The sequence below is a fragment of the Pavona decussata genome, unplaced genomic scaffold (genome assembly GCF_977016875.1).
Source record: "Pavona decussata unplaced genomic scaffold, jaPavDecu1.1 SCAFFOLD_95, whole genome shotgun sequence".
In the NCBI taxonomy this organism is placed as follows: domain Eukaryota; kingdom Metazoa; phylum Cnidaria; class Anthozoa; order Scleractinia; family Agariciidae; genus Pavona; species Pavona decussata.
In genome coordinates this window covers 214,041-239,454 of record NW_028145512.1, presented here as the reverse complement: position 1 = coordinate 239,454, position 25,414 = coordinate 214,041, and the positions used below count along the sequence as shown (strand labels likewise).

At 38.3% G+C, this 25,414-nt stretch overlaps 1 protein-coding gene and 1 pseudogene across 4 annotated transcripts; both read left to right on the top strand.

Annotated features, from left to right (window-relative positions):
- The first annotated feature begins 39 nt into the window (after positions 1-39).
- Positions 40-11,955, top strand: LOC146472943 (peroxiredoxin-like 2A; annotated as a pseudogene). Of its 3 annotated transcripts, none has more exons than XR_014866460.1 (6): positions 40-129; positions 1,593-1,843; positions 2,562-2,696; positions 7,710-7,752; positions 9,402-10,580; positions 11,421-11,955. The product of XR_014866460.1 is annotated as a peroxiredoxin-like 2A, transcript variant X3 (transcript). The 3 variants fall into 3 exon arrangements; XR_014866459.1 differs by having other exon boundaries at positions 9,402-10,585; positions 11,426-11,955; XR_014866458.1 differs by having other exon boundaries at positions 9,402-11,955.
- Positions 11,956-13,389: 1,434 nt separating this feature from the next.
- On the top strand, positions 13,390-24,264 carry LOC146472942 (actin-related protein 6-like). The gene is made up of 15 exons (XM_085118737.1): positions 13,390-13,465; positions 13,537-13,723; positions 15,288-15,350; positions 16,613-16,673; positions 17,023-17,161; positions 18,135-18,191; positions 18,688-18,727; positions 18,857-18,915; positions 20,029-20,107; positions 20,787-20,831; positions 21,400-21,463; positions 21,617-21,676; positions 22,505-22,580; positions 23,062-23,124; positions 23,575-24,264. Exons 1-15 carry the CDS (start codon positions 13,395-13,397, stop codon positions 23,705-23,707), a joined length of 1,197 nt encoding a protein of 398 aa, XP_084974863.1. The 5' UTR covers positions 13,390-13,394; the 3' UTR covers positions 23,708-24,264.
- Positions 24,265-25,414: the final 1,150 nt, after the last annotated feature.

The window sequence follows — 25,414 nt, the reverse complement described above, 5'->3', positions numbered from 1 at the left end:
TCTGATTGGTCCAATTTCCACAGTGGAATTTCGGTGTCATCGAATGGACCTTCCTGGGATAGTAATTTGCATGTTCTACGGTGGGTCGAAGTTTGTGCATGGTGGACATTGAACTAAGTATGTTACAAGGTATGTAAAACGCTTTCTTTGCTTGTAAAAAACATGTGTCATCATTCCCTCTTGATGTGTAACAATATTCTGGCCCTGACTGACTGATCATGAAATTCGTCAGGTGAGATCTTGCAAGCTAAGCGCTGCCACTCAAATAGTGCTTATTCTTGCTGTTCAATTTCAAGGTAGGATCAAATAAGATAAGCTTAAGTTCCAAATGCGTTCAGAAGTTATTAGCCCATTGATAGCTTATATTGCCTTTACGCTTTCATCCGTATCTTCTGTTTATTGCATTTACTGCGGAGATTAACCGAAGCAAAGACCTTAATTAGGAAGTGTGTAAGCTTATAAAATGCGTAGTTTATAAAAAAAGGAGAGAAGCGTTTCACTTTTATAAGCTTAGCTTGGAAGGGGTGTGGTTAATTTTAGGAGGTGGAACAACGTGTATTGCCATGGGAGGGTAATGAGGGTTTGCATCCAGATCATTGATCAAGTTTATTTAATGTATGGTTCAGTTCTAGCTGAAACCACCCACTCCCCCTTCTTCCCCCAGCACTGAGATGCATTATGGGAATTTTTTTTCTAAGTGGTCTTGTCCTGGGGGGAGGGGTTAGGGCAAATCGAAATATCAATGACTACTCGTGCAAAGACTTGCCATTATTTAAGTGTGACACGATGATATCTAACCTCGTTGGCAGGGCATTTCTCAAGCAAATCAATAGGCCTTATCACGGTTTTCGACGCCATTTTGACGAGTAGGCAAACAGGCTTTGTTTCAGTCACCAGTAGTTGAGATCCCTATATTGGAAATAACCTTGTTTGATTGACCTATCAGGATGCTAAAAGTGGGTGACATCAGAGAGAATAGCTACTGCTTAGCTTGTAATTTGTTCATTTTCAATTGCCTTATGTGTTCGATAAAGCAGCTTTAAACTAGGCACATTTGCTTGCATTCACTAAAACCCTCCCAGAACGTTCCAGTTCGCTTGTTGTTTTGGCTGTGCTGCCTCATGCATTTATAATCATTTCAATATTTTTAATAAGTATTATTTAGATACTCTGTATTTAATTATTATATGTAATGCGCGCTTGATCATTTTATGGAAAGCGTGCAATATAAGAATTAAAATTATTATTATTATTATTAATTATTATTATAATATGAAAATTGCTCTTTCATTTGAGCTTAGTATGTAAGCATTTTGGAAATTTGAAGCAAATGCTCTAGTGACATGCATCTGATGAAAGAAAGCAAAACGTCAGAAAACGTTTATTAAAGAACAAAGAAATTCCTTGAGAATCATTATAATAAATACATGGAGGTTTTGTTTACATCCAGAATTAAATTTAATATGTGGACCTGTGGAGGAGGTTAGCACTCCTGGGCTCTTTGGTTCTCTTTTTAGCACTTTTAAGGAGTGCTAGTTGTTCACAAATGCCATATCCCTCTTGTCATCATTATCATTTCCATTGCTTTCCAGTACCTGTCCAGATGGCATAGAAGATGGCTTGGATACTCGGTGCTGGAGGAGTAGCTGCCATTGCAGGCATTTTTGTTGCTAACTGGGATTGGTTCAAGAACAGTCCAAGACCTGATTTAGCTTACCTGAGGGACATAAAGCTGAAGGCTTTAGATGGGTCAGGGAAAGAACTTATGGCTTCTGAACTGTGGAGGGAATCTGGAGCAGTGATATTGGTGGTCAGAAGACCAGGATGACTCTTGTGTAGAGAGGTATTACAAAGGGCTGGCCTGGGCTGGGGGTGTATCAACATGTTTACTTCTAGTGAGTTTGAAAAACTTTTCTCACAGACAAACCTACTATGCAAACACCTCTTATAAAATAGTTAACATCAAAGATTAGGCAGTGTGTCCCATGGTCTTGATCCCACGCTCTCTCTCCTTTGCCAAGTTGATGATGCCATCTGCCCCTACAAAATCTTTGGGGATGCCAGATACGCATCCCAAGATCTATTCATTGAATCAATTTTGTCCCATAGAATCTCGACTCCAATCTTTTTTAAGGAGTGTGTTCTTTCCAAGTCGAACATAACGAGTACATGTACCTCCCATAAGTGACTGCTTTTCCAAAACACCAATTAATGTAATAAATTAAAGCAATAATTCAAATCAGCATAGCTGGAAGGGTTGTGCATGTATATACTAAAAATATAATTATCTAATTTTGCTAAAATGTTCATTATTTTACTCCATATACAAAAAGTCAAAACTTGAAAAAAAGTGATAAAAGAAATTAATATTATGACAAGTAATTCCTGTCTTATCATTTGCGCCAGATTATTATTGGACAGAGGCACATCAATAATGCTGGTGAAAAGCCTATAATTGTAAATTATAAGAAATACAAGATTTGATGCATTTGTTTTAGTTTGAAGACTGTCAAGGATCCTTTGTTGTAATGGATTGTTATAATTAATTTTATTGCGTTTAGGAGGCTTCAGAGCTGTCCTCTCTAAAACCTGAACTTGACCAGAAGGGAATAAACCTTGTGGGTGTGGTTCATGAAGAGAAGGGAGTAAAGGAGTTCCAACCTTATCTCAATTCTGCAATTTATCTGGATGAAGAGGTAACACATTGCTGTTCAATAAATACCATGATGATATTGTCTTGATCAAATGCTGGTTCTAATTGAGAAAATGCCATGTTCAAGTAATGCCAAGCCCACATGGCCATTTGAAGTAGTCACTGTGATGTATACCCGTCCAGCCTTAATTTGTACGGAAGCCCATAAGGGACACGTCTTTCCTGGTAATATTCCTCCATATAACAAGAAGTTACACATCTCATAAAATAAAATGCACTGCAAACTAAATAAATCCTCACACTGCGAACAAAATAAATCCGCACCCAGCAAATAAATAAATCTGCACACTGCGAACAAAATAAATCTGCACGCTGCAAATAAAAAAATTCGCACGCTGCAAATAAAAAAGTCCGCACACTACAAACAAAAAAATCCGCACGCTGCAAACAAAATAAATCCGCACACTGCGAGCAAAAAAGTCCGCACGGTGCAAACAAAAAAGTCTGCATGCTGCGAACAAAATAAATCCGCACACTACAAACAAAAAAAATCCGCGCGCTGCAAACAAGACAAAAAGTTCTGCGCACGCAGGTAGACGGAAAGTACTGGAGCTGAGTGTTACATTTGAAAAACATGGCGTCCAGTGAAGCGGTCGTGGAGAAAGCTGAGTGATGAAATTGTGCTCGACCGGTTTGCCCTGTGGATCTGATTGAGAGCTATTTCAACAGAGGCCTTATGTACAGCCATATAACGCTGATGTTGGGAAGACATCATCATCAGCTGAGCCGGCTTGAGGGCCTTAACTCGTTTTTTACACTCTGGCCACTACTGGCGAGCCACTGAATATGAACCTTACCCGTTATTTAAATTCCGACCTTGACTGGTGAAATTTGTTCCTGTATTCGGCGACATGAATAAACGAACGTTTATACGAAGGCTTCAAGGCTATGATGTCAGCATAACCAAAAAAAACTAAAACAAACAAAATTAATGCATCAGTCAATTCTAACAGTGCCCATCCCCCCCCCCCCCGGGCTGACCCCCGGGAATTAAGATTTTTTGAAAATATACTGGCAAATGCCCCACCGCCGGGACAAAATAAGTGTTCAAATGCCCCGGGCTGGTGGCTCAAACATGTCAAAAATGTTTTATTTTCTTCGTTTCTCGTCTTACTTTCAGTAAAATCTAAGCTAATTCAGGCCAAATTAAGTCCTAGCTGGATCTTGTTTCCCGTAGTTAGTGCAAAAATAGGTCATTCTGCAACTCTAGCGTCTCATTTTATGTCCTTTCTAGACGTATTCGATAAGAAACTTACTGTACTTGCAGATGAATTTGTCATTAAGAAAGTGACAATGCTATAGGGTGAAAAGAGTGAGATGGTCAAATGCCCTGGGGTAATTGGGTGGAAGGCTAATGCCCGACCCCCAGGATGGACAGTGTGGGAAAATGCCCCACTATTGCCTGGGGGGGGGGGGGAGGGATGGGCACAGCTGGAATTGACTGATGTATAACAGTGGATTTCCTCGTGTTCCGTTGGGTAAATTTTTTAAACATATTTTGAGATACAAATGTAAACAAGCCTCGAAGCCTGTTTGGAAACAGGTCTGTAAGAGCAATCCAGTTTAATGATTAAAAGATATTAAATGATGTGATATTGGTAAAATTGTCTTAATGACCCAGGGTCCTGTTCCTTTCAAAATTTTAATTGAAATAATTTTCACTTAAGTAAACTCAAAATGCAACAGAATGAGAATGAAACATTCCATAACATCTTTCATTCTATCTATATTTTGTTGCCATGGTAACTGAGAAAATATGCCCCCAGTCCCCCCCTTCTCTAATAAACCCCCTCTATTAGGGAATTGGGGGTTAAATAAAGCTCTTGCAGTGAGGACCCCTGTTCCCTTGAATAACCACCCTTGCATTCTCAGGTTTTATTTTTCTAAAACAAGGGTACAATGACTTACAGGGTATAAATAACACTAAATTAACTCATACAGGCTCTTTAAACTGTCAAAAAGTACTCAAAATATCAAAAATTGTGTAGGCTATTGTCAACAAGGTGGAACTGGAGATCTGGAGATTAGTACATTGGAGACAAGATGAAAATAAGAAGGTGATTGTCCAAAAATATGTTATAACGTTCAACCTGAGATCGTCCCTAGTCCTTGCACAATTTTGCTATACTACTTAAAATAATAATTATTGTTGCAATTTCCCCTGTTAGGAAGCAGGAATCCTGGTGTAGAGTAATTTCATTGAATATTGAACATGTTTTCATTTCTGAATTAGTTTCTAAGATATGTTTTAAAGCTTGGAAAAATACGATCTCCCATAAGAAATGCATAATAAAAGAAACAAGTTACAGAATTTTGCCAAAAATTTTATTGAAGTTAACAGTGGAACACCAGGTTGCAAGGGTGAGTGGGTGATGATTGACCAACAGCTGAATGTCAAGGTCATTCTTATATGTACAGCACAACTAAATATAAACAGGACTGTACATGTAAACAAACATGTAATTTTGAGAACACTCTCAACCTGGGCAAGTGACATGAAGAATGCTCTCACCTAAATAACTGGCCTCCACTTACCCCATTTAACAACTTTGAATGTTGCATGTATGCAATTGCTTGCAGACCAATTGTGGTTGTTTCAGCTGAAAGTTAAGTCCAATCGCCTGAAATGGTTTCAGGGTTTCTACCTTGCGGATGGCAGAAATCCCATTCAAAAGTGACAGTGGTGCTCACTGGGTATATAAGAAAACCCTATAAGGTCCTAAGATTTTGTTTCATGGTATCGTTCCACATAAATTGTACCTATCAGAGGTACCAAAACAATAAATAAATAAATAAATAAATAAATAAATAAATAAATAAATAAATAAATTAATGGATAACCTGACCTGTTAGTAGTAAATATTGACATATGTGATAACATGCATTTAGTTCAATTGCAAACTTTTTAATTTATTCTTTTGAAGGTTTCAGAAAGGACTGTCATAAGCCTTTACTTTACTTATACTTGAAGAGTACTTCAAAAGGTACAAATGTGCATGTGGACCTTTTGAAACTTGACACTCCAAAACTATGACTATCACCCCATCACTGTTATAATGGAATTCCCTGAGTTTTCCAAGTTGTAATTTACACTTTATATATATTTTTTTCTTTATATAGATGGTAGAAAACTGCCTGTACCAGTGAAATTTTTAAGCAACATCAGATCCCCTACGCGTTCAACTAGATTATCATTCACAACATGCATCTCGCCTTCTTTAAAGACCGCAGTCTTGAGGTCTTCGCTTCAATGTTCGTTCATTCACGACATCTATATGATGATGTCTTCCCAACATCAGCGTTATATGGCTGTACATAAGGCCTCTGTTGAAATAGCTCTTCATCAGATCCGCAGGGCAAACTGTTGAGCACAATTTCATCACTCAGCTTTCTTCACGATCACTTCACTGGACGCCATGTTTTTCAAACGTAACACTCAGTCCCAGTACTTTGCGTCTACCTGCGTGCGCAGAACTTTTTGTTTTGTTTGCAGCGCGCGGACTTTTTTGTTTGCAGCGCGCGGATTTTTTTTGTTTGTAGTGTGCGGATTTATTTTGTTTGCAGCGTGCGGATTTTTTTGTTTGTAGTGTGCGGACTTTTTTATTTGCAGCGTGCGGATTTATTTTGTTTGCAGCGTGCGAATTTTTTTATTTGCAGCGTGCAGATTTATTTTGTTCGCAGTGTGCGGATTTATTTATTTATTTGCAGCGTGCGGATTTATTTTGTTCGCAGTGTGAGGATTTATTTAGTTTGCAGTGCACTTTATTTTGTGAGATGTGTAACGTCTTGTTATATGGAGGAATATTACCAGGAAAGATGTGTCCCTTATGGGCTTCCGTAAATTTGAAACTGGCTGTTATGTACTGTTTCACATTGGTTGCTAGTTACACTGTACATAAGCCAGCTGGCCGGTTGGCTCAAAGCTATTGTCTATAAGAGTGCAGACAATAAAAATGACATCAGATGTAACACACATACTTTCTCAACGGAAAATAAAGCCAGTTTGACTAACACTTTTTCCATGTTATTGGAAAAAAAAATCTTGGTAGTGAAACCATCCTGTGACCTGTGGCTCAAGGTCCCTCTTGAGTTTTGAACATTTTGTGATCTCATTTTATGTTCTATTTAACAATTAGACAGTGAGCTCGAGGTTTCTATCGGCGTATATTTGGGAAGGGGCGAAGCCCCGAGCCAGCTATCAAAGGCGATAGAAACTGAGAGCGAGAATACCTCAGTAATCGATCTATGAAGCAAAAATTCTTTTTATTTCATAAATTTTGATATATTTGTGCAATGATGCATGCTAAATCGCACGCGCTCTGACAAACTGCCATCTATCGATCAATAGACAGCACCTGTGTAGCCAATCAGATTGTGCGTTACGGGATAGTCGATCACTGAGGTATGCTAAAAGAGTATAGACCGTAGAAAACTGCCGTTGATTTGTTACATGATGTACTAGTTCAGTTTATTTTGCTTCAAGTAGTGAAAAGACGTATTGTTATTTCACACTCTACACTCCACCAATAAGCAGTTCTTCAGCCTTGCTCCTACAATATTTATTGACTGAAGACAAACTTGGTTTCTTTGTACATGTAGTCCTGTCTTACCATTTTGCAAAATTTTGTTTTAATTCATTGAACCTTAAATATTGATGGCAAGGGAACATTGCAGTCAAAAATATCTGTGTTTAGTAAACACTGGGTTCAAATTATCCTGAATCTTCAAGGATGAGCATTAAATAGAATTGTGCTGCCAAGGACATTTATGTGATTTCAACAAGTGTATACACTGTCAGTAGCTAAGAGCAGTACTCAGGAAATACTGTATGCCATGTAAAGCTGTCTTCTTTGCTAAAGGTTCAATGCATGGATGACTTAACAATAAAGGCTTATCCTTGGTTGTCTAGAGCTTCTTATTATAACCATATGACTTTAAAAAATGTAGTGTAATTTTGGTGTAGATTATTGAGCAATTATCATTATCTTTGTTTCAGAAAAAGTTTTATGGTCCAGAACTGAGATGGATGTTTTTAAGTGGTGAGTTTGCATTGTTATTTATAATGTTTGCTTTTCTGATCTACACTTTGATTTGCTGCACTCAGGAGGCTACTGCACTCAGGGCCTGGTTAACCTTTTACGCCCTATCAGTGATCAGAATCAAATGTCTTGTTGTAATATCAAATAAATGTTTATTCAACCCCTGAAATCATGAGAGTTAAGGATATGATCACCCAAGATGAATTTTCTTGGTATTTTAATAACTTCTTGCTAGTACTTTATAAGAATTAAAGAATTAAAGATAGGAGAATTTGATATTAGGGGACCTTAATGGGTTAATGAAAGGGGATGTGGTGTGGCATAGTGATTGATTTGTAGAACTCTAGATTGAGCTGTCTGGGATTCAGATCTGCCAAGGGTCATTGTACCAGTAAAGTCACTTTTCTCTAACATAAGAATGAGTGCTGGCAAACTTGACAAAGTGCTGGACTGGGATGGAATAGTATCCCATCCAAGGAGAGTAATAATAGTCCTAGCTGCTTCATTTGCTACAGAAACTGGGATACATACATGTATACATATCCATGTGGTAGTGTACCATGAAGCCTGTGAAAGCTACCAATGTGTACATGACTGGATACATGTACAGTGGAACCTCTTTATTACGGACACCAAGGGGACAGGAATAAGTGTCCGTTTTAGAGAGGTAGGCTTTATATGGATTTCGGTCTCTCAGGGACCATGTGAACTGTCCGTTATAGATAGGTGTCCGTAAGGAGAGGTTCCACTGTACCTACAGTACCTTCCTACCTACCATGTGTGGTTAAAAAAAATCGCACTGACTTTCAACCAATAATTCATTAGAAGGAAAAACCAAAAGTGATTACAAGTGCCATTGTTGTATGGATTTTGCCATGCAAGCTCAGCACCTGTAGCTTGCTGTAGTTCTGATCGGTTCATTCCATTATTTACATCGTGATTGGCTGAAGAGGATACTTTGATTCTAGTGGTTTAATGTCCTGACCCTATAGAATTTAATCACTCCATGATAAATGCATGTACAGGATTTCATACTAGTTATGCAATGCAAGAGTGGTATACCGTGAAATATCCCATGAGTGACTTGATTTTTCTTAGTTTCCAAGGAGCCTTTAGGCAAGTGTGTATACCAAGAAAAATCAAGTCGAGAGTGGGATATTCACGGTATACCACGAGAAAGCACTGCATAACTAATTTATCCCATGCCACTCATTGAATTAACACAAAACGTCACTTTTTGATGCTAATTAAACACCAAATACAAAATTATCAGTGAAAAAATATTCAACAGATTGGCAATGTTTTTTGAAAGTACATAATTTTGATAAAAAATTTAAAAAATATAAATAGGTACTGCTCATTACATGTATAAAAGCCTTTCAACAAAAGGTAAGAAGTATTCAGGAAGAAGTATTCAGGCCGTGAGGTGGAACGCCGGGATTTTTTCGTGGAATAGTTACCGTTGCATACCGCAGAATATGCAACAGGTTTCTAGCTCTCTGATTGGCTGCATTCCCTATGGTATGGGATAAAAGGTGTTATGGTACAGGTGTACATCATCCATATTTGATAGCCTACTTTACGTTTGAGCAAGTGAAGCAATATGAGTCTGGTGTTTATATGTTTGAATGTCACTTCTTTCACTCCAGGCTTTTTTCGTTTTGATGTGTGGAAATCAGGGATCAGAGCAATGGGCAAGAGAGTGGAAGGCAACCTGGCCGGAGAAGGCCGAATTTTGGGTGGAGTCTTTGTAGTTGGACCTGGAGAGCAAGGAATCCTGCTTGATCACAAACAGAAAGGATTTGGGGATAATGTTGACCTCCAGGAAGTTAAAGATGCTGTTTCTAAAATGAAGTTGAATGGTAGCAAATCTCAGTTGTAATCCCATAAAGCTACACTGGCTCCCATACAAAAGTGAAGTGCACTGTAGTTAGAGGGCTTGGGGCAAATAACCAACCTATTGTACTTTTTAGATCACTTTTAGTTGTTTTGGCTTAGATTTGCCTTTTTTTTGCATTAATTGGCCTTCAGTTCCTTTAGGAAATTTTGCCCTGTGATACTAATAATGATACTATTAATAAATAGGCATTTGTTTCGTAGAGGTGATTTAGAGTAAAAAGCCATGATGGGCAAGATTTCTGCAATATTAGCACAAACAGGAGATAAAAACATCAAGGCAATGTTTCCTGAAGGAACTGAAGGCCAGATGTAAGACCTTCACCAAAATTCTGAGCTAAAATCTAAAAAGCACTAGTAGTCAGTGTAAAGGCCCTAGCCCTTCAATTGTACCATAAAATAGATCTGTGGTTTGGTACAACTTTAAATGATGTTGAAATCCATCTAAAATGACTAGCAGCTCTGCTATAGTGTAACTTTGATTTTATTCCTTTTAGAGACAGAAACTAGAGATCGGCATTAGCAGGTGGTGAGGTGGGGTTCTCAGGCCCATAGTGAAAACTGGGGCCCCCACCTTTCACAATGCCCTGGAAATGCTACTGCTAGTTTTGCTTTCTAAGCCATATTTTTTTCCATGAATAACTTTAGGGCCTGGATCCTACAAGCCCTTCCCTTGATCTGCCATTGGGAAAAAAATGTCAGTGGGTGTACTTGGTGTTACTTGGTTCCTCTTAGGGGTGAAGTGAATTTAAAATAAGGAACATTGTCCCTCCTTAGTCCTAGCCCTCTCCCCCCCCCCCCCCCCCCCCAGCCCTGAGTAAGGCCGTAAGAAAAAATGATTGCAACAATCTGTGTTTGGTTGAATAAATCAGCAGTAATAACAAGGGATCATATTAATGGAGAGTTTTAAGACTGGGTCCCTCTGTACTTAGGCCCCGTTTATATGGAGAAAAGTTGTCCCGGGTAGAAGGGTCACCCGCCTACCCGAGCTACCCTGGGCGAGCCAACTTTTCCTACATTTCCTTACAAAACTTGGCGAACCGTTTACATGAGAAACAAAAAGTTGGCTCGGCTAGAACTAAGAAGGGTGACCCGCCTAGCCGGGTCACCCTTTTGCGATGGTAGGGTCATCCTCCTATCCAGGCCAACTTTTCTCCATATAAACACTTTGGCTCGCCTAGCCTGGTCAACCCCGTCAAGGCGAGACAATCAGAGCATGCGCGAGCTCTGTTGTCATTGGGAATGTGCGAGTTCAATGCCACCGACTTCAACGCCGACAAAGTCAAATTATATGAAAAGGTATATAAATCATTTGGCGTTTAGTGTTATCAAGTCATGCCACAACAAACACTTGTATCTCAGTTTTGTGTGATTACGGACTTAACGACAGGCGAAATTCAACGCGAAAAGAACTTGAAGTGTCACGCGGTTAGATTCAGTCAACCACGACTTGTGTAGCCTTCGCAAACCGATTTTGCCCGGCAAGTTTTAACTTCAGAATTGTTTAACTTGGTTTCAAAAACCATAGGAACCAGAATTTCTTGGGTATAAAAAGCCAACGTTTGTAAACTTAAGAAAAACAACCGATTTGATTTGCAGACTTCGAGGCGGTTTTTTTTTTTTGCATGTTTTCATGATCTCTAGACGGTCAGCTCTTGGCTCGGGCAAAAGGGTCAACTTTTTTCTCATATAAACGCTCGCTAAAGTTGACTCGGCTGGGAGGGTGACCCTCTTGCCCGGGACAACTTTTCTCCATATAAACGGGGCCTTAGGAGAGCTAGCGGTGTCTACCCACAGTCTTCCTGAAGGTGTTCCATTTTACTGTTTGAGATGTGAGGTTGATTTATTGATTTATTTGAATATTAAAAAAAAGGGGAATGGTAAACCATATTGAAAAAAAAAAACTGTCTCTTTGTGTGAAATGAGTGGTAAAAAGTGCAACACTTTTCTGATATTTTTTTATCATTTAATTGTTGAGATGAAATTAATCATCCAATAATTCAGCGGATAACTAGAAATGAAACAGACAGAACATAGTGTGCTTAAGAATTTTATTACATTACTGTAGGTTGGCAGTACAAGTTTAATTAGTGTCAATATTGAGGATGTACATGTGCATAATTTATACTATCTTGCTTATGACAGCACAGATATAAATAAGCTTGTCTTATAATCTCTGCTTGATGTACTTTGTGCAAGTTATATAACCGACACATGTTTGTAGTCTCTGTGGCATGCAAATTATTTTTTACAAAATTATACAATACTTGTGCAACCAGGAAATAAATACGCTGAAATGTTGAGCAACTCTTTCTCTCTCTTTTTATACGGTTGACAACATTGACAACATTGACAACATTGTGCATTCAGTCTGTCCCAAGCATAAATTAACCAACCATATTTATATAAGTTAACCTAAGACAAACCCATTCTTAGGAGTGGGAAACCTAGAAAGTGATAAATCGCTAAAATGGCCTCAAATCAGCACAAAATAGCAAACAGACCAGGGGCAATACACCTTAGAGGCAAGGTATGTCATTTTTATTAAGAACTTTCCAGTATTTGTACCTCATAAACCCGATCGTAAATATTCCCATACAAACTCTTATATTTACACCTTGACCGCAATTACGCAAGATGATCTTGAGCTTGGGCAGCCTGTGATACAGCAAGACCAGGCCAGGGTCTCGCAGGAGCCACAGGCCAAGACAGAGGGAAAGTGAACCTATGAATAATTATTAACGAGGGATAGTGAATAGTTAAGTAGGTTTAGCTCGGGACAACTTTTCTCATAGAAGCGCTCGGTAGAAGATATCGTTGCCCGCAAATTCTATATCAAGAAATATAATAATATTCTTCATTTATGTACCAAAATATGATAAGGACTTACCACGAAATTGAACTGCAGTGCTATAATAAGAAATTCACCGACTTCGTAAGCTTGGATTATGTTCCTTTTCCGATAAAAAAAGTCAACATGAAACTAAGACTATTTGAAAAGCTTAGATGCTAAGGACGGTTGTGCCTTCGCATATATGGTCTGCGCATCTCGAAAGGACCCGAGAAACGGCCTGATTAGTTTAGGACGGCACCTACCAATTCAAAGGTATTTTTGAGCGGCTTATAGCTATGCGGGAAAAGAAGACTTAAGCAAGGGTTATTAAAATCCTAAAAGAAAATTGGGGGTAATCACGCATTTTACAGATAAAATTAAGCTTCAATTTGGAAAAATTTGCCATACGTTGTTATATATAGTTTTGACGCTTTCATGCCGATCAGAAAAATGCATGGTCATCCACGAATTTCCTTTTTATGTATCAGAATCTCTTGCTAGGATCTGCAGTTTCTGCATATTTATAGACCGCGCAAAAATACTTTCGTATTTGTGGGCACCGTACCGTAGTTTAAGGGCGCGGTGCCTCCAAACGATCTGCGCGTCTCATCTGTGCCTTTGCGCGGTTTCTGACTGTGCCGCTGTGTGGGAAAACTTTAAACTGGGAAGATCTTAGCAAGGGTTAATTGAAATCGAAAGAGAAAATCGGGGGCAACCACCTTTTTTGTTTTTTTTAGAGATTATCAAGCTACAATTTGGCCATACATTATTATGTATTTTAACGCTTTTAACGAGGTCGTCAAAACGTGGTTGGAACAATAACGTTCAGCAAGTTGTCCAACTTTTCGACGTCATCTGACGAGCCCAGAAACGAGGTTACGCGGAGCCCTGGATCCCACTTAGTAAATCCAAGATGGCGGTTCTGGTGCTCGATAATGGCGCCAGTGCTGCCAAGATCGGTTTTAACACTACAGACAGTCCAAGGTAAGATATAAAGTCATAAAACATGTTTTGGCTAGCTCATCTAGCAATTTATTGTATTTTTTTCCTATTAGGCTTGTCCCGAACTCTATTTTCAAGGCGAAGAGCGAGCGTCGAAAGCTGTTTATCGGTGATCAACTTGAAGAGTGCAAAGACTATTCGGGCCTGTTTTATGTAATGCCTTTTCAAAAGGGCTTCTTAGTCAACTGGGATGTAGAGAAACAGATATGGGACTACATGTTTGGCAAAGAAGTTATGAAGGTAAAAAGATAGCTCAGAACATTATAAACTTTTGCGATACACGTGTATTTAATGTACTTTTGACAGAATTGAAATGAAGTCTGGCATTTTTCAACAATTTTTTTTTGCTTTATATATAACAAGGAGTGTGGGGGCTTGCATCTTGAATATAATTAATTAATCAAATTAATTAATTAATTAATTATTTAATATTTTCACACAGACCCATAGTCCCATACATTCATTTTCCCCAGGCCACTGTCATACCAATCTCGTACCCAGAGTCTTCAGGCTTTTTGGTCAGCGGGGCAACGCCGGGAAGACTCTGGGGACATCAAATTTTATTACCGCAGGATTTCTGCGGTAAAACAATGGAAACCGTTACGGAACAGCCAATCAAAAAAATTGAATTTTTTTGATGTCCCCAGAGTCTTCCCGGCGTTGCCCCGCTGACCAAAAAGCCTGAAGACTCTGGGTACGAGATTGCTGTCATACTAATGCTTCAGTCAATTCCAGTAGTGCCCATACCCCCTCCCCTGGGTATTAGTAACGCCTTTTTTTCATATTACCATATGGGAGTCGGGCAATAGTCTATCCCAGACAGTTTGACGACCTCATGATTTTCACCTCAGCACTGTCACTAATCCTTTCGATGATAAGTTCATTCACAAAGATGACACATTTGTGATGAAAATAAGCGTGTTGAATGAGGACAAAAATGAGACGTTAGACCCACAGAATGAATAGCTAGTAGAGTAACAATGAGAAATATGGCCGCAAATTATTTCTTATCTGCTTGCATGTTGCTTTAATTGCCTATTGAAGTGTAATGTTGCATCTGCATGCTTTTGTCTGCCTACACATAGCAGTGACCTGCATGTAAATCTGGGGCAAAAAAGTGATTCATTTGGATAGAATGCTTATGCTTACCTTACAAGTACATTTATATCATGACTACAGAGGTTATTGGAATAGGTTTTTGTTTTCAATAAAGCTGTCAGAGTATATTTCAAATGGGGTTATCAAAGCAGAAATGTCCATTTCTCTGTGGGTGACACTAGAGGTATGTGCAATGTAAATTCAACACCACCACCAACAACAACAACAACAAATTTTATTTTTATACCACACTGGAATACAGAGGAAATATTAATAAGTAAACACTACCAATGTAGTGCCTACATTTATGATGTCATCTGAGCTGAAATCAAAATGAAAGTTAAGTTTGCTATTGTACATGTACTCTCTTTGTCTCAAATTTTGAAATTAGTTCATGTAAAGGTTTAATTTTTAAGGTATGTAGGGTATTAAAAAATTTTTGCAGACAAATAATATTATATTATTGTTTGATTCCAGTCTGCTGGTCTTGAATTGTCTTTACTTTTGGAGTGGCTGGTATTTTCATACAAAAGTGCTCAGCTCTTTGGTTTTGAACTATTCAAGACTCAATTCTCAACTCGTTTCTCAGTACTCAGTACTTGTGAGGATTGAGTTTAGACTGCCAACTTATATTTGCCTGGATGTACTCTACTATTAGCTTTTGCTTCAAGTTTGTACATAATTATTCTTTTATTTTACTTTCAAGGTTGATTTTCCTGAAACAACCATTCTTGTGACTGAGCCCCACTTCAACTTTAGCTCCATCAAAGTATGTTTGATTTTATTACACAGTTGATACGTTTCAGCTTTATGTTTGAATTAAGTAATCTAGTAGGTAGGTATTTTAGATTAGTATTGAAATCAAGAGCAAGGTTGCTGCCTAAGAAAAACTTCAAGGAGTGGACAAATCAAAGGCTGAGCCAATAGGAGCCCAACCTGTGAAATATTTTAATACAACAAAAATTTTGGGTACCCAGAGCAATACCTTTGGTGTCTCAAGCTACTGGGCTCCATTAGGCAATAACCTTGGAAAGCTTAAACCTCATTCAGACTTGGTGGCCAGGTCCGATTCTCAGCCACAGGCACCAGTCTGAACGTGCCCAAGCAAAAATCTCAGCACTGTGCCCAGGCATCGACACTACCTCAAGACGACTATTTTCGAGACGACTAAAATGTTTATCGGGCAACCAATTTTTCAGTAAAAGGCTAGTCGTCTGGGAAGAAAACTACAGACAATCAAGGTATATCGATCAAATACTTACTTTTCGATTATATCCGACAGAACAAATATTCGCTTGGTTGGAGGAATTTTAGACCTTTACCTACTAATGTAGCTTAAACAGTTATTGTCTTCTTTTATCTCAGTTTCTTTCTTGAACAAAAGCAAGTTCTTACACTTAATACAGGATATTCAAAGTGCTATTAAAGACACAAAGTGGCAACTATAAATAGCTCGCAACAGCTTTTACTAGTCAACTGCGCCATCCAATGAAAATGTCAACAAATCGATTTTCCCTGATTTTTGGGAACTCTGCAAGTGTGGTGAGAGCTTCAATACCAACCAACGTAAAACCAATCGTGATACGTGCATGCAAATTTGCAAATTGAGCGTCATCGTCCAACTTCAATGCCAAAAGAAACTTTAAGATTAATTAAGAATTTTCAATTAGCTATACGAAATCTCATTTTGGTTCAAATGAAATCACTTGGAAATATCGTTCTTAGATTAGCAAATTTTCATGGATGCACTCGTCTGGCATTTAAAGCATCTGCCTCCTAGCTGTCAAGGTCTGAAAAGTAGATTGTTTTGCCTTCTGGCTTCATTTACTTGAATTGTATACAACATTTTATCTTTCACATTAAATGATTAATTTTTTGTGGAGGGTGTTTTATTTTTACGTTAAAGTAAGTCTCATCCCCTAACAATAATAATTTTGTAAATTCTATGAAATAAAGATCTGTGGAAAAATTGCAGAAAGATAAAATTAATGTATCAGTTAAATATGATATATATTGTTTTTTTTTTCTAAGGATGCTATGGATGAAATTTTGTTTGAGGAATACAATTTCAAAGCTCTTTGCCGTTCAACAGGTAAATCCCTTCATACAATTACAGCTTCTGCATTGGGGTTGTTATGAACTTTTCGCTGTGGTAGAATGGAAATTTACAGGCATCCATCTACCAGTACATTGTACACTGCTTGTTGGATGTTATTCTCTGCTTTGTGAAATAGTAACTGTTTGATTTTTTTTCTCAGTGCATGAGCAGGTGGAATTTTGTAAATCGCGCAGTCTGATTGGTTCTGGCAGCTTGTGCATGATTGCATGATTTGTTGGAAGACCTGGGCCTTGTTTTCTTGATATTCAATGTTAATCACCGGCCTTGGTCAGTCTGTATAACAAATATTTATCAACAGTAACGGCTGTTGTTCTAATCCTAGCTGCCCAACTGAGTGCCTACAAAAGTCACAATGATGAATCAGAAAAACACCTCTTGTGTCTGGTTGTGGATTCCGGATATTCCTTCACACATATTGTACCAGTTTTCAATGGCAAAGTGTTAAAGAAGGGTGTAAAAAGGTGAGGTAGAACTTTGGCTTTAATTGTTGCTTGATCATCAGACAGGCTTTCTTGCCAACTCATATATTTATTTGCAATTTTTGCATTTGTTTTCTAATAGTATATATTTTCCATTTTGTGTTTGTTCTACATGATGATAATAAAATATTGAAAAGATATTTTATTTATGACATGAATGAATTGAAATTTAATGGCCTTAATTACATGTAGCTCCCTCAAGTCTCCTGTCGCTCACTTATCCGTACATCAAGTAATCGGAAGGTCATGTAGGTTCGACTGCTGTTGGGAGAACTCAAATTTCTTTTTTTCCAAAAATGCTTGTATTACTGACTGAATAATGCATGGCAACCTTAATAAATATTGAAGTTAGTTAAAGCAGTCCTCTAAGCTTCTTTTTAACCCAGCTTTAACTACAAACAGATCCTTGCTAGCATCCTGTTGTGAAAGATTTGAAATCCCGTTATTCCAACCAATATAGGCATGACCTTAGGAACCTGTTGTCAGAGTGAACTTCACCTTTGTTTTTTAAATACCACATAACTCTGAACATAAGCCCTAAGTTTTTGGTTTTATCAATCACAGTTTCTGTAAAAACTAACTCCCTTATGTATTGGATAAACAGTGTACATTACTCTGGTGGTGATGGCAAATTTTGTGTGAGGTCAAGATGTGCCATTTAAGGGTTGTAATAGTTTGAGAAACCAATCAGATAATTATGTACTGATTCCCAAGATAAATTATGTGGCATTTGCACATGATTATCAATAACATCATACAAACGTCTCTCCAATCCCATGGCTTTTTTTAATAGTATCCATGGGCAGCTTTCCACAAGTTACATTGGAATAATAAATTATAATCAGAAAAATTTTGATATTATTATTTTGTAGGACACTGTCCTTTAAGTCCCTTTACCATGATTGGGTGAACGCTGTTGCAGTTGTGACTCTTCTTTTCTTCTTTATTTCTACAGGATTAATGTTGGTGGTAAATTGTTAACAAATCATCTAAAGGAAATCATATCCTACAGGTACACTGTAATGAAATGCTGTATTAAACCTTACCTTCCTCAACATATGAGACAAGAACCTTTTCAAATTTGCCCATATTTTTACTCTACAATCTTGGACAAAGCTTATTGAGAAAAATGCACATTGCGCACATAAATTCCAGTCTCCCTTAAGGAAAACACTGTCTGAAGAGTAGTAATCCTTGAACCCCCCTCCCCCCCTCACTTTCCCCACAGATAGTGTTGGTTTGAAAGTTGCCACTGAAGAAAAGGCTGGGTAATCATCTGACCAACACTGATAAGGGGAAGGAAGGGGGGGGGGGGGGGGTGGGGGGTTAGTTGTTGAATCGACAGATGTATCACTGTAGTGGTGGAATGTTTTGGTTGACAAACATTTCTTAATGTTCAGTTTTGTCTAAGATTGTAGCTTACTGCAAACTATAGCTTAACACTTTTAGCTAGCAAATGCAGCACTTATAAAATCTGCTATAATGCATTTTGCTTTGTCAACTTGCAGGCAGTTACACGTCTTAGATGAAACTTATGTGATGAATCAGGTAAGGAGCCTGGGTGATTGTTAGAAACATGTTTTTCCTCTCTCAATCAAGCTCAGTACTGTTTGAATGTATGTGTGGAGTACACCCAATTTTTACAGAGTCATTCAGTTGCTGTAATTGTTTTAACAGGTCAAAGAGGACACTTGTTATGTAACAGATGACTTCTACAGGGACATGAATGCTTCTAAGTAGGTCCAACTATATTAAAATGTTCTATATGTTTAGTAAGGAAACTGTGTTCAGTTTGTCACAAGAATGGGATTATAGGAAAGTCTGAGTTCGTAACAAGATCCCCGCCTGACTTTTCTTGTACCACTCTCTCTGAGTTAAACTGCAGGGAGGCAATTTTACTGTGCAGCTACCAATTATTTATTAAATGAACCTTGGCTATTGCCAATATCATTTACACAGCGGATCGGTCCTCATAAATTACAATTTCCTTATCTCCGTCTCAAAGGCATTTAAGCTACAGCTTATGACAATGATTGACTGTGGGAGGCTGTCACAGCTCTCGGTATGGGGCTGAATTTGTAGACAATAGTGTGAGCGTATGGTGGAATGATGTGTCTAGAGTGCATTTGATGAGTAGTACCTAGAGGTGAACTTGGGTCATCCCACAGTAAGGTAGAGTCTGAGTTGAGGGCTTGGTTGAAAAGTATGATGGTGCTCTCTTATCTTCTTTGCCTCAGCAATTTCCATCCAATTTCTGCTAGATAGTTCATGATAGTGCCTGGTACAAAGTTGTAATAGACAGACTTCACGAAGCGAACTGCACGCCGCTGAACTTTCCCCCGTTCTTGACAGAGGTTATCAGTGTGCAGTTCCCAAATAACGCTTGCATACATGCACTCCAACAGGGTTTGCACCAAACCAGAACAGGCAGCCTCCTTGACCCTTGGATTACAGCAGGAGAGATTTCTTCCAGTAGACATATTTATGTACACATCACACTCCTGCACACCTGTCTGCCCATCGATAGAATGCCCCAATCACAAAACTATAGGGAGAGCTGTAGATCAGGTTAATTACTACGTGTAGGTTCTTGTGTGACACACTTACCAAAAGTGGTAAAATATACATGTGTGGAGCCTGGGTGTCAGTAGTAAATAAATATTAAAGCACTATTCAGTTTGCCATGTCTCCTGCTAGGAAAGTTTTAAGGGGCAGCAGACTTAGCTGTGAAAAATAGGAACCGCCATCATCGCAAAGTATGAAAAATATGTCAAACAGAGGGAGAAAACAGTGTGAAATAGATTTTGTAAAAAACAAAAATATTGATACAGTTGTTGCTTTCACTGTAGGTTAAGAGGTGCTAAGAATACTGTGGTGCGAGACTACGTGTTACCTGACTACACACATATAAAGAGAGGCTATGTTAAGGTCAATGGAATAACTTTTAAATTTGTAGATTGTGGTGGGTGAATTTATAACAAAACACTCTATTTGAAGCAGAGGAGTGATGGTCTAGATAGTGGGTTGTTCAAAGAGAGAATAGCATTATCCAGAAGATAAGTCACTATCCAGTGAATAAAATAAATATTTTTTAAAAACTGGACCATCGGATAATGCTCCATGGGATATTAGCCATTATACATATCTTTGAAAAGGAGGTCATTAAGTCATCTTCTGGTCATTCCTAAAAAGTGGTAATAAAACCAAAACCAAAGTAATTACTCTGGCCAATCGCAACAGATGTAAACAACACAACAAGCCAATCAGAATTCGAAGCAAATACATGTAACTGGTGCCAAGCGCAGGAAAACCTGTGCGGCAAAAACAGGATAACCCGATTGGTTTTAGTTTGGGTTCCCATTGGTTGAGAAAGTGACGCGAGTTTTGTTGACCAATCACAGAGCATAGTAATGCAAAACCAAAGTAAATGCGAAATTACTGTCAACACTCAACTGAAAACCCATTGCAAGAGAGGTAAATTATCCTATTCTTGTTTGTTTGCAACTTGCAAGTTTGTTGATCACTAAAAATAAAGTATACTGCAATAAGTTGAAGGAACAACTTTTTTGGTATTGAGGTGGTTATTAACTTTTGTTGTTATTTGCAGTCAACAACGGAAATGTTGCTTGGATCGAAAAAAGAAAATGAGCAGGTTTGAATGATTACCTAATGTTCAAAGTGCAAGTTCCCTGTAGGCTTATATGATGAACTATGAGTATTTTTAACAAACCAGCAGTAAATCCAGAGGGAGGGAGCAAAAAGGGGTTCCAGGATTGAGTTAGTTTCAGAAAAAAAAATGGGGAGGGAGGGTGGGAGACAGGGCAATTCCCCCTCCTAGCTTTTTCCCTCAGGATAAGTGACAAACACTCATTTCTGCAGTAAGCAAGGGAGGGCTGTGAAGAGGTATGTTTATATGAAGGCATGAGACCGTCATACTCACATTTGACTCTGTCATTTCTCTTGGCACCATCAGATTTCCTTCCACTAACATCATTACACCAATTCTGTTTCCCAGCCTTGGTTTATCCACCTTCCATAGCTTCCTTCTCCTTTACTTCTGTAATAACCACAATCGGACTTGAGTAACATGGTGTCCAACTTACTGGATGCCTTAGTTACATATCTACTGTGATGCCAAAGTGAAGGAGTATTTCAGGGTAATTGGGGGCTTTTGTAAGTTCCAATGTTGTTTGGTCCTAAATATGATTGTGCTTTCCTAGATACTACGGATGAACAATGAGAGATTTGCTGTTCCTGAGCTACTGTTTCATCCATCCGATATAGGTAAGCTTATAATCAAGTTTTACCGTTTACAGTAACGTTTTACCTGCCATTGTTTGTAATGTCACTTGTCTTTATTCGTCCAAGTTTCGGACTTATTGCTGTCACTTTGGTTAACAAGGTTTGCTAATTTCAATTCTTACATGTACGTTTTAGGAATTCAAGAAATGGGAATACCAGAGGCAATCATTCACGCAATAGATCAGCTGCCGACTGGTAGGTGTCTTAAAGTTTTAGCTGAAGGGAAAGTCTTTATTATGTCAAGTCGAGATGGCAGGGTTAATTGTTTTTGTACCAAAGTAGAGCCGGGGAGGAAATAAACAAATCCACTTTTCAAATGCAATAATCCTCCAGGTTTATTTTATATAAGGCTGAATCTATTTTTTGCCAGCATCTATTAAGCGTTTCTACACTTGATACAAGAAAAGCTGTTAAACTCCCAACGCTAAAGCTTGCTAAAACCACTTGATAGCTCACTAATTAGCTCAAAAGCTACCTGCGGGTCCTCATTTTTTTTTTTCAATTAATGTAAACTGTTTTAGTGGTTGAAGTTTTTGTTGTTGTAAACTCTTGCCCACCCTAATGCTTTTGTATTACTTTTGTCTTCTCTGCTTTCCTCGCAAATCGTACATTTTTTGTGAAATGCTTTAGCTGCTGTCGTAACTGGTGTTGACATCAAATTCTACTACAGTATATTTCATGTTATTCTCCCAAAGATTCAAAACAATAGAGAGATTTAGAATCGCATTTACGGCAAACGGCAAACGTTAGATTCGCGTTTGTGTTTTCTCCAAGAAAAAAGATGTGAATGTACAGAACAATTTTGGCCTTTGATGCTAACGCAAAACCACTCAATTTTACTGAGAAACTGAAAACAGCGAGCGGCAAATGAAGGATAAACATGGTCACGTGGTCATTTCTGCCGTTTCCCTTGAACCGGCGTAATTCTAAATCTGTCTAATGTGATTTGATGAAAACATTAGCGCTAGCTCTCTAATGCAAGGGCAGCCATTGCTGACACTTGTTTCTCTTTCTTGCTTTCAGAAATGCAGCCCCACTGTTATATGAACATATTGTTAACTGGAGGAAATGCTCTTTTCCCTGGAATGAAAGAAAGAGTGTAAGGAACTGTCCGTTATAGAGATTTAATTCCTTCTAAAGGGCTAAATTATGCCAAACAGATCTGATTTGACAACCTTCCTTTGGCTTGCTGTTGTTTAACAAATAAATAAATGAATAAATAAATAAATAAATAAATAAATAAATAAATAAATAAATAAATAAATAAATAAATAAATGTTGACATATCTTCGCAGTAAGAAGTGAAATACAATATGTTTATATTAATTTCTTGCTTTTATCCAAATTAGTCTTTTACTCAGCTTTTCTAAGGGTGTTCTCCAAGTACTGGTTTGTTTTTCTTAAAGTATCCGTGATACCGTTGTCGTTGTTGTTGTTACTGATGTATCTACTTTTTTTGAGTTTGTGGTACGACACTGACAATGATTTTGCTCTGATGATGTCGTAAATTTCCCTGTCCATGGTTTCGTGATAGCTGTTTAGTTTTCCTTACCTAACCTTACTTTGTCCTCATGGTTTAGGTTTTCTGAACTTCGATCTCTCGCTCCTTGTGATGTAGACGTCTCCCTTCATTGTCCCCCAAGGTGGGTCATCATTCAGTCAAGTTAAAATAATATACTTATAATTCAACAGAGTTCTGTTTGCGTTGGATAGATATTGCGCACCTCGGTAAAACTTTGAAACAGTTATTCGTTTTGCTAGTAGACTGCAAGCAGTCGTACTTTCTTCCTCAGAGCACGCGCGCAAAGCGACGGTAAAATTATGCAAATTAGAAAAGTGAACAAGGAGGGATTAGCATTACCGCTCGCTAGAAATCGCGCGCGCGTGACAGAACTTAGGAGAAGAAGGTTCACTGCTCGCAGTCTATATTGCTAGCGAAATTCAAAATGACTTGCAACGATTTTAGAAGCTTAACACTAAACATAACATCGGAAATTAGAACAAATTCACTCAAAATTGGTAATGGCTTTCTTTTTTCGTAATTTGCGTGCCAAATATTGATCAACATTCCATTAAATTGTGTTTATTTAAAGGCCCATAACGCACGCCTGGGAAGGCGGAGTTGCCTTGTCCAAGACAGACGTGTTTCTGAATAAGATGTGCGTGACCAAAGCGGAGTACGATGAACATGGCAAGAACATTTGTAGAGAGAAATTCGACTCTTGACAACGTCACCATGCTCTTGAGCTCACATGCGCACGCCCGTGGTTTGTGCTGCTTGTACGACTTGGATGTACAGTATTGTCACTACTAAAGTAAAGATCTGCGTGTCCGCGTTGAAAAGAGGTATGTTAGATTGAAGCAGAACATATTCGAATGTTTCAGCCTCAGTTGCCCAAGGCCACCTAAGTGACTGCATATTGGATCGACTTCCTAATCCTATTACCACTGAGGGTACTCAAGCTCAGTCAAGGAAAAACTCAAGAGTGAACGGCACTGGAGCGCACTGCTGCTGGATAGGTTTTCCTTGAATGGACAAAGTTAAGGTTCGTTTTTTTTCCCCCGCAAACGTAAACGTTAGAATGACCTTGTATGCCATAATGAACATCGTGACATAAAGGTCCTGCTCAACGACTTTCATTTGAATTGTCACGCCACAGGATTTCATGCACTCAAACATTTGAACCACCTTGTACAGCTTTGTAAACAGCATCACAGGAAAGGGGTGTCCAACGGCTTTCATTTGAAGTGTCGTACAACATAATAAACAACACCAAAAGTAAGCGCTCCTCAATGTTGCTTTCGTTTGAATGGCTACCTTACAAGACTAAAGGTTTCACATGTTGATTATCCAGATCCATTGTGTCGGCACGTAAAGTCACGCGATCGCAAACATTTGGTCCTCGAACATGTCTGGGTGTAAGTCGTCACGCGTCACACGACGGTTCTGTACGCAGAAGCGTTTTGTGACGCGTGAATTGGCAAGGAATTGTTTTCGTTTTCTTTTGTTAGTTTGTCTGCTTTTTTGCTGGTGTTGCCAGGCGACTGAAGCGGTTTCAAAGCCCCAAACTTTTTTTCTTTTGCACACTTCTCTTCCGTCTTCCTTTAATATACCGAGCTCCAAATCGAGCGAACTCTTGCACCGCTTTGTACAAGACTCTATGTTTATACATTTTAATATGGTGCAATCGAATATGAAAAGGCGTAGCATGACAAAAATGCTGCTACAGCGTGAACGTTGCGCCAGCCAGAAACTTTGCTGAAAATGTTCTTGGAGAAATTAGCCGATAGTAAATATCTCAGTCGGTCAAATTGTCATTCTCTTTTATGATTATAATAATCTTTATTAACATATTCCATTTACAAGTTAAAAGTTATTATTATTATTATTATTATTATTATTATTATTATTTCAACAAGAAAATTAACGATAATAAAATAACATGACGTTTCGACGACTTCATATCGTCATTGTCAAATGAGTAAAAATGGAAATAACGGAAACGCATATTTATAGGTATTGAAAGTGAGAAAATAAATTAGCATGAAAAGCATTCAGGTAAAGAGTTTCGCGCGAATGGAATCCGCTTGCGTGTTCAGTTTCGGTCTTTTGTTCTTGATCCACAGCATTTCGTAGCCCAAACATTCAAATTTGTCACGGCATTTCTTTATGACCTTAAAGTTCTTAATTAAGTTGTTAGGTGTTAAACCATGCGCGTCCCTGAGGTGTTTTCCGATCACAGAATGTTTATGCTCCTCAACGCGTTGATTATTATTATTATTATTTTTATTATTATTACTAAGAGTTCTTTTTAGAAAAGAAAGAAAGGAAGAAACGGAGAATCACAAGTTTCGTTCACTATACATAAATCCATGCATGTTCACACTAAAGCCACGCGCGCACACATTGATAATAAATTCCTTTATGTGAGG

Excerpts from the sequence above, each read along its gene's own strand:
- LOC146472942 (XM_085118737.1), top strand. The coding sequence starts at position 13,395 with ATGGCGGTTCTGGTGCTCGATAATGGCGCCAGTGCTGCCAAGATCGGT. Across the intron at positions 18,728-18,856 it reads AAACTTATGTGATGAATCAG|GTCAAAGAGGACACTTGTTA; the intron begins GTAAGGAGCCTG and ends TTGTTTTAACAG. Across the intron at positions 18,916-20,028 it reads AGGGACATGAATGCTTCTAA|GTTAAGAGGTGCTAAGAATA; the intron begins GTAGGTCCAACT and ends CTTTCACTGTAG.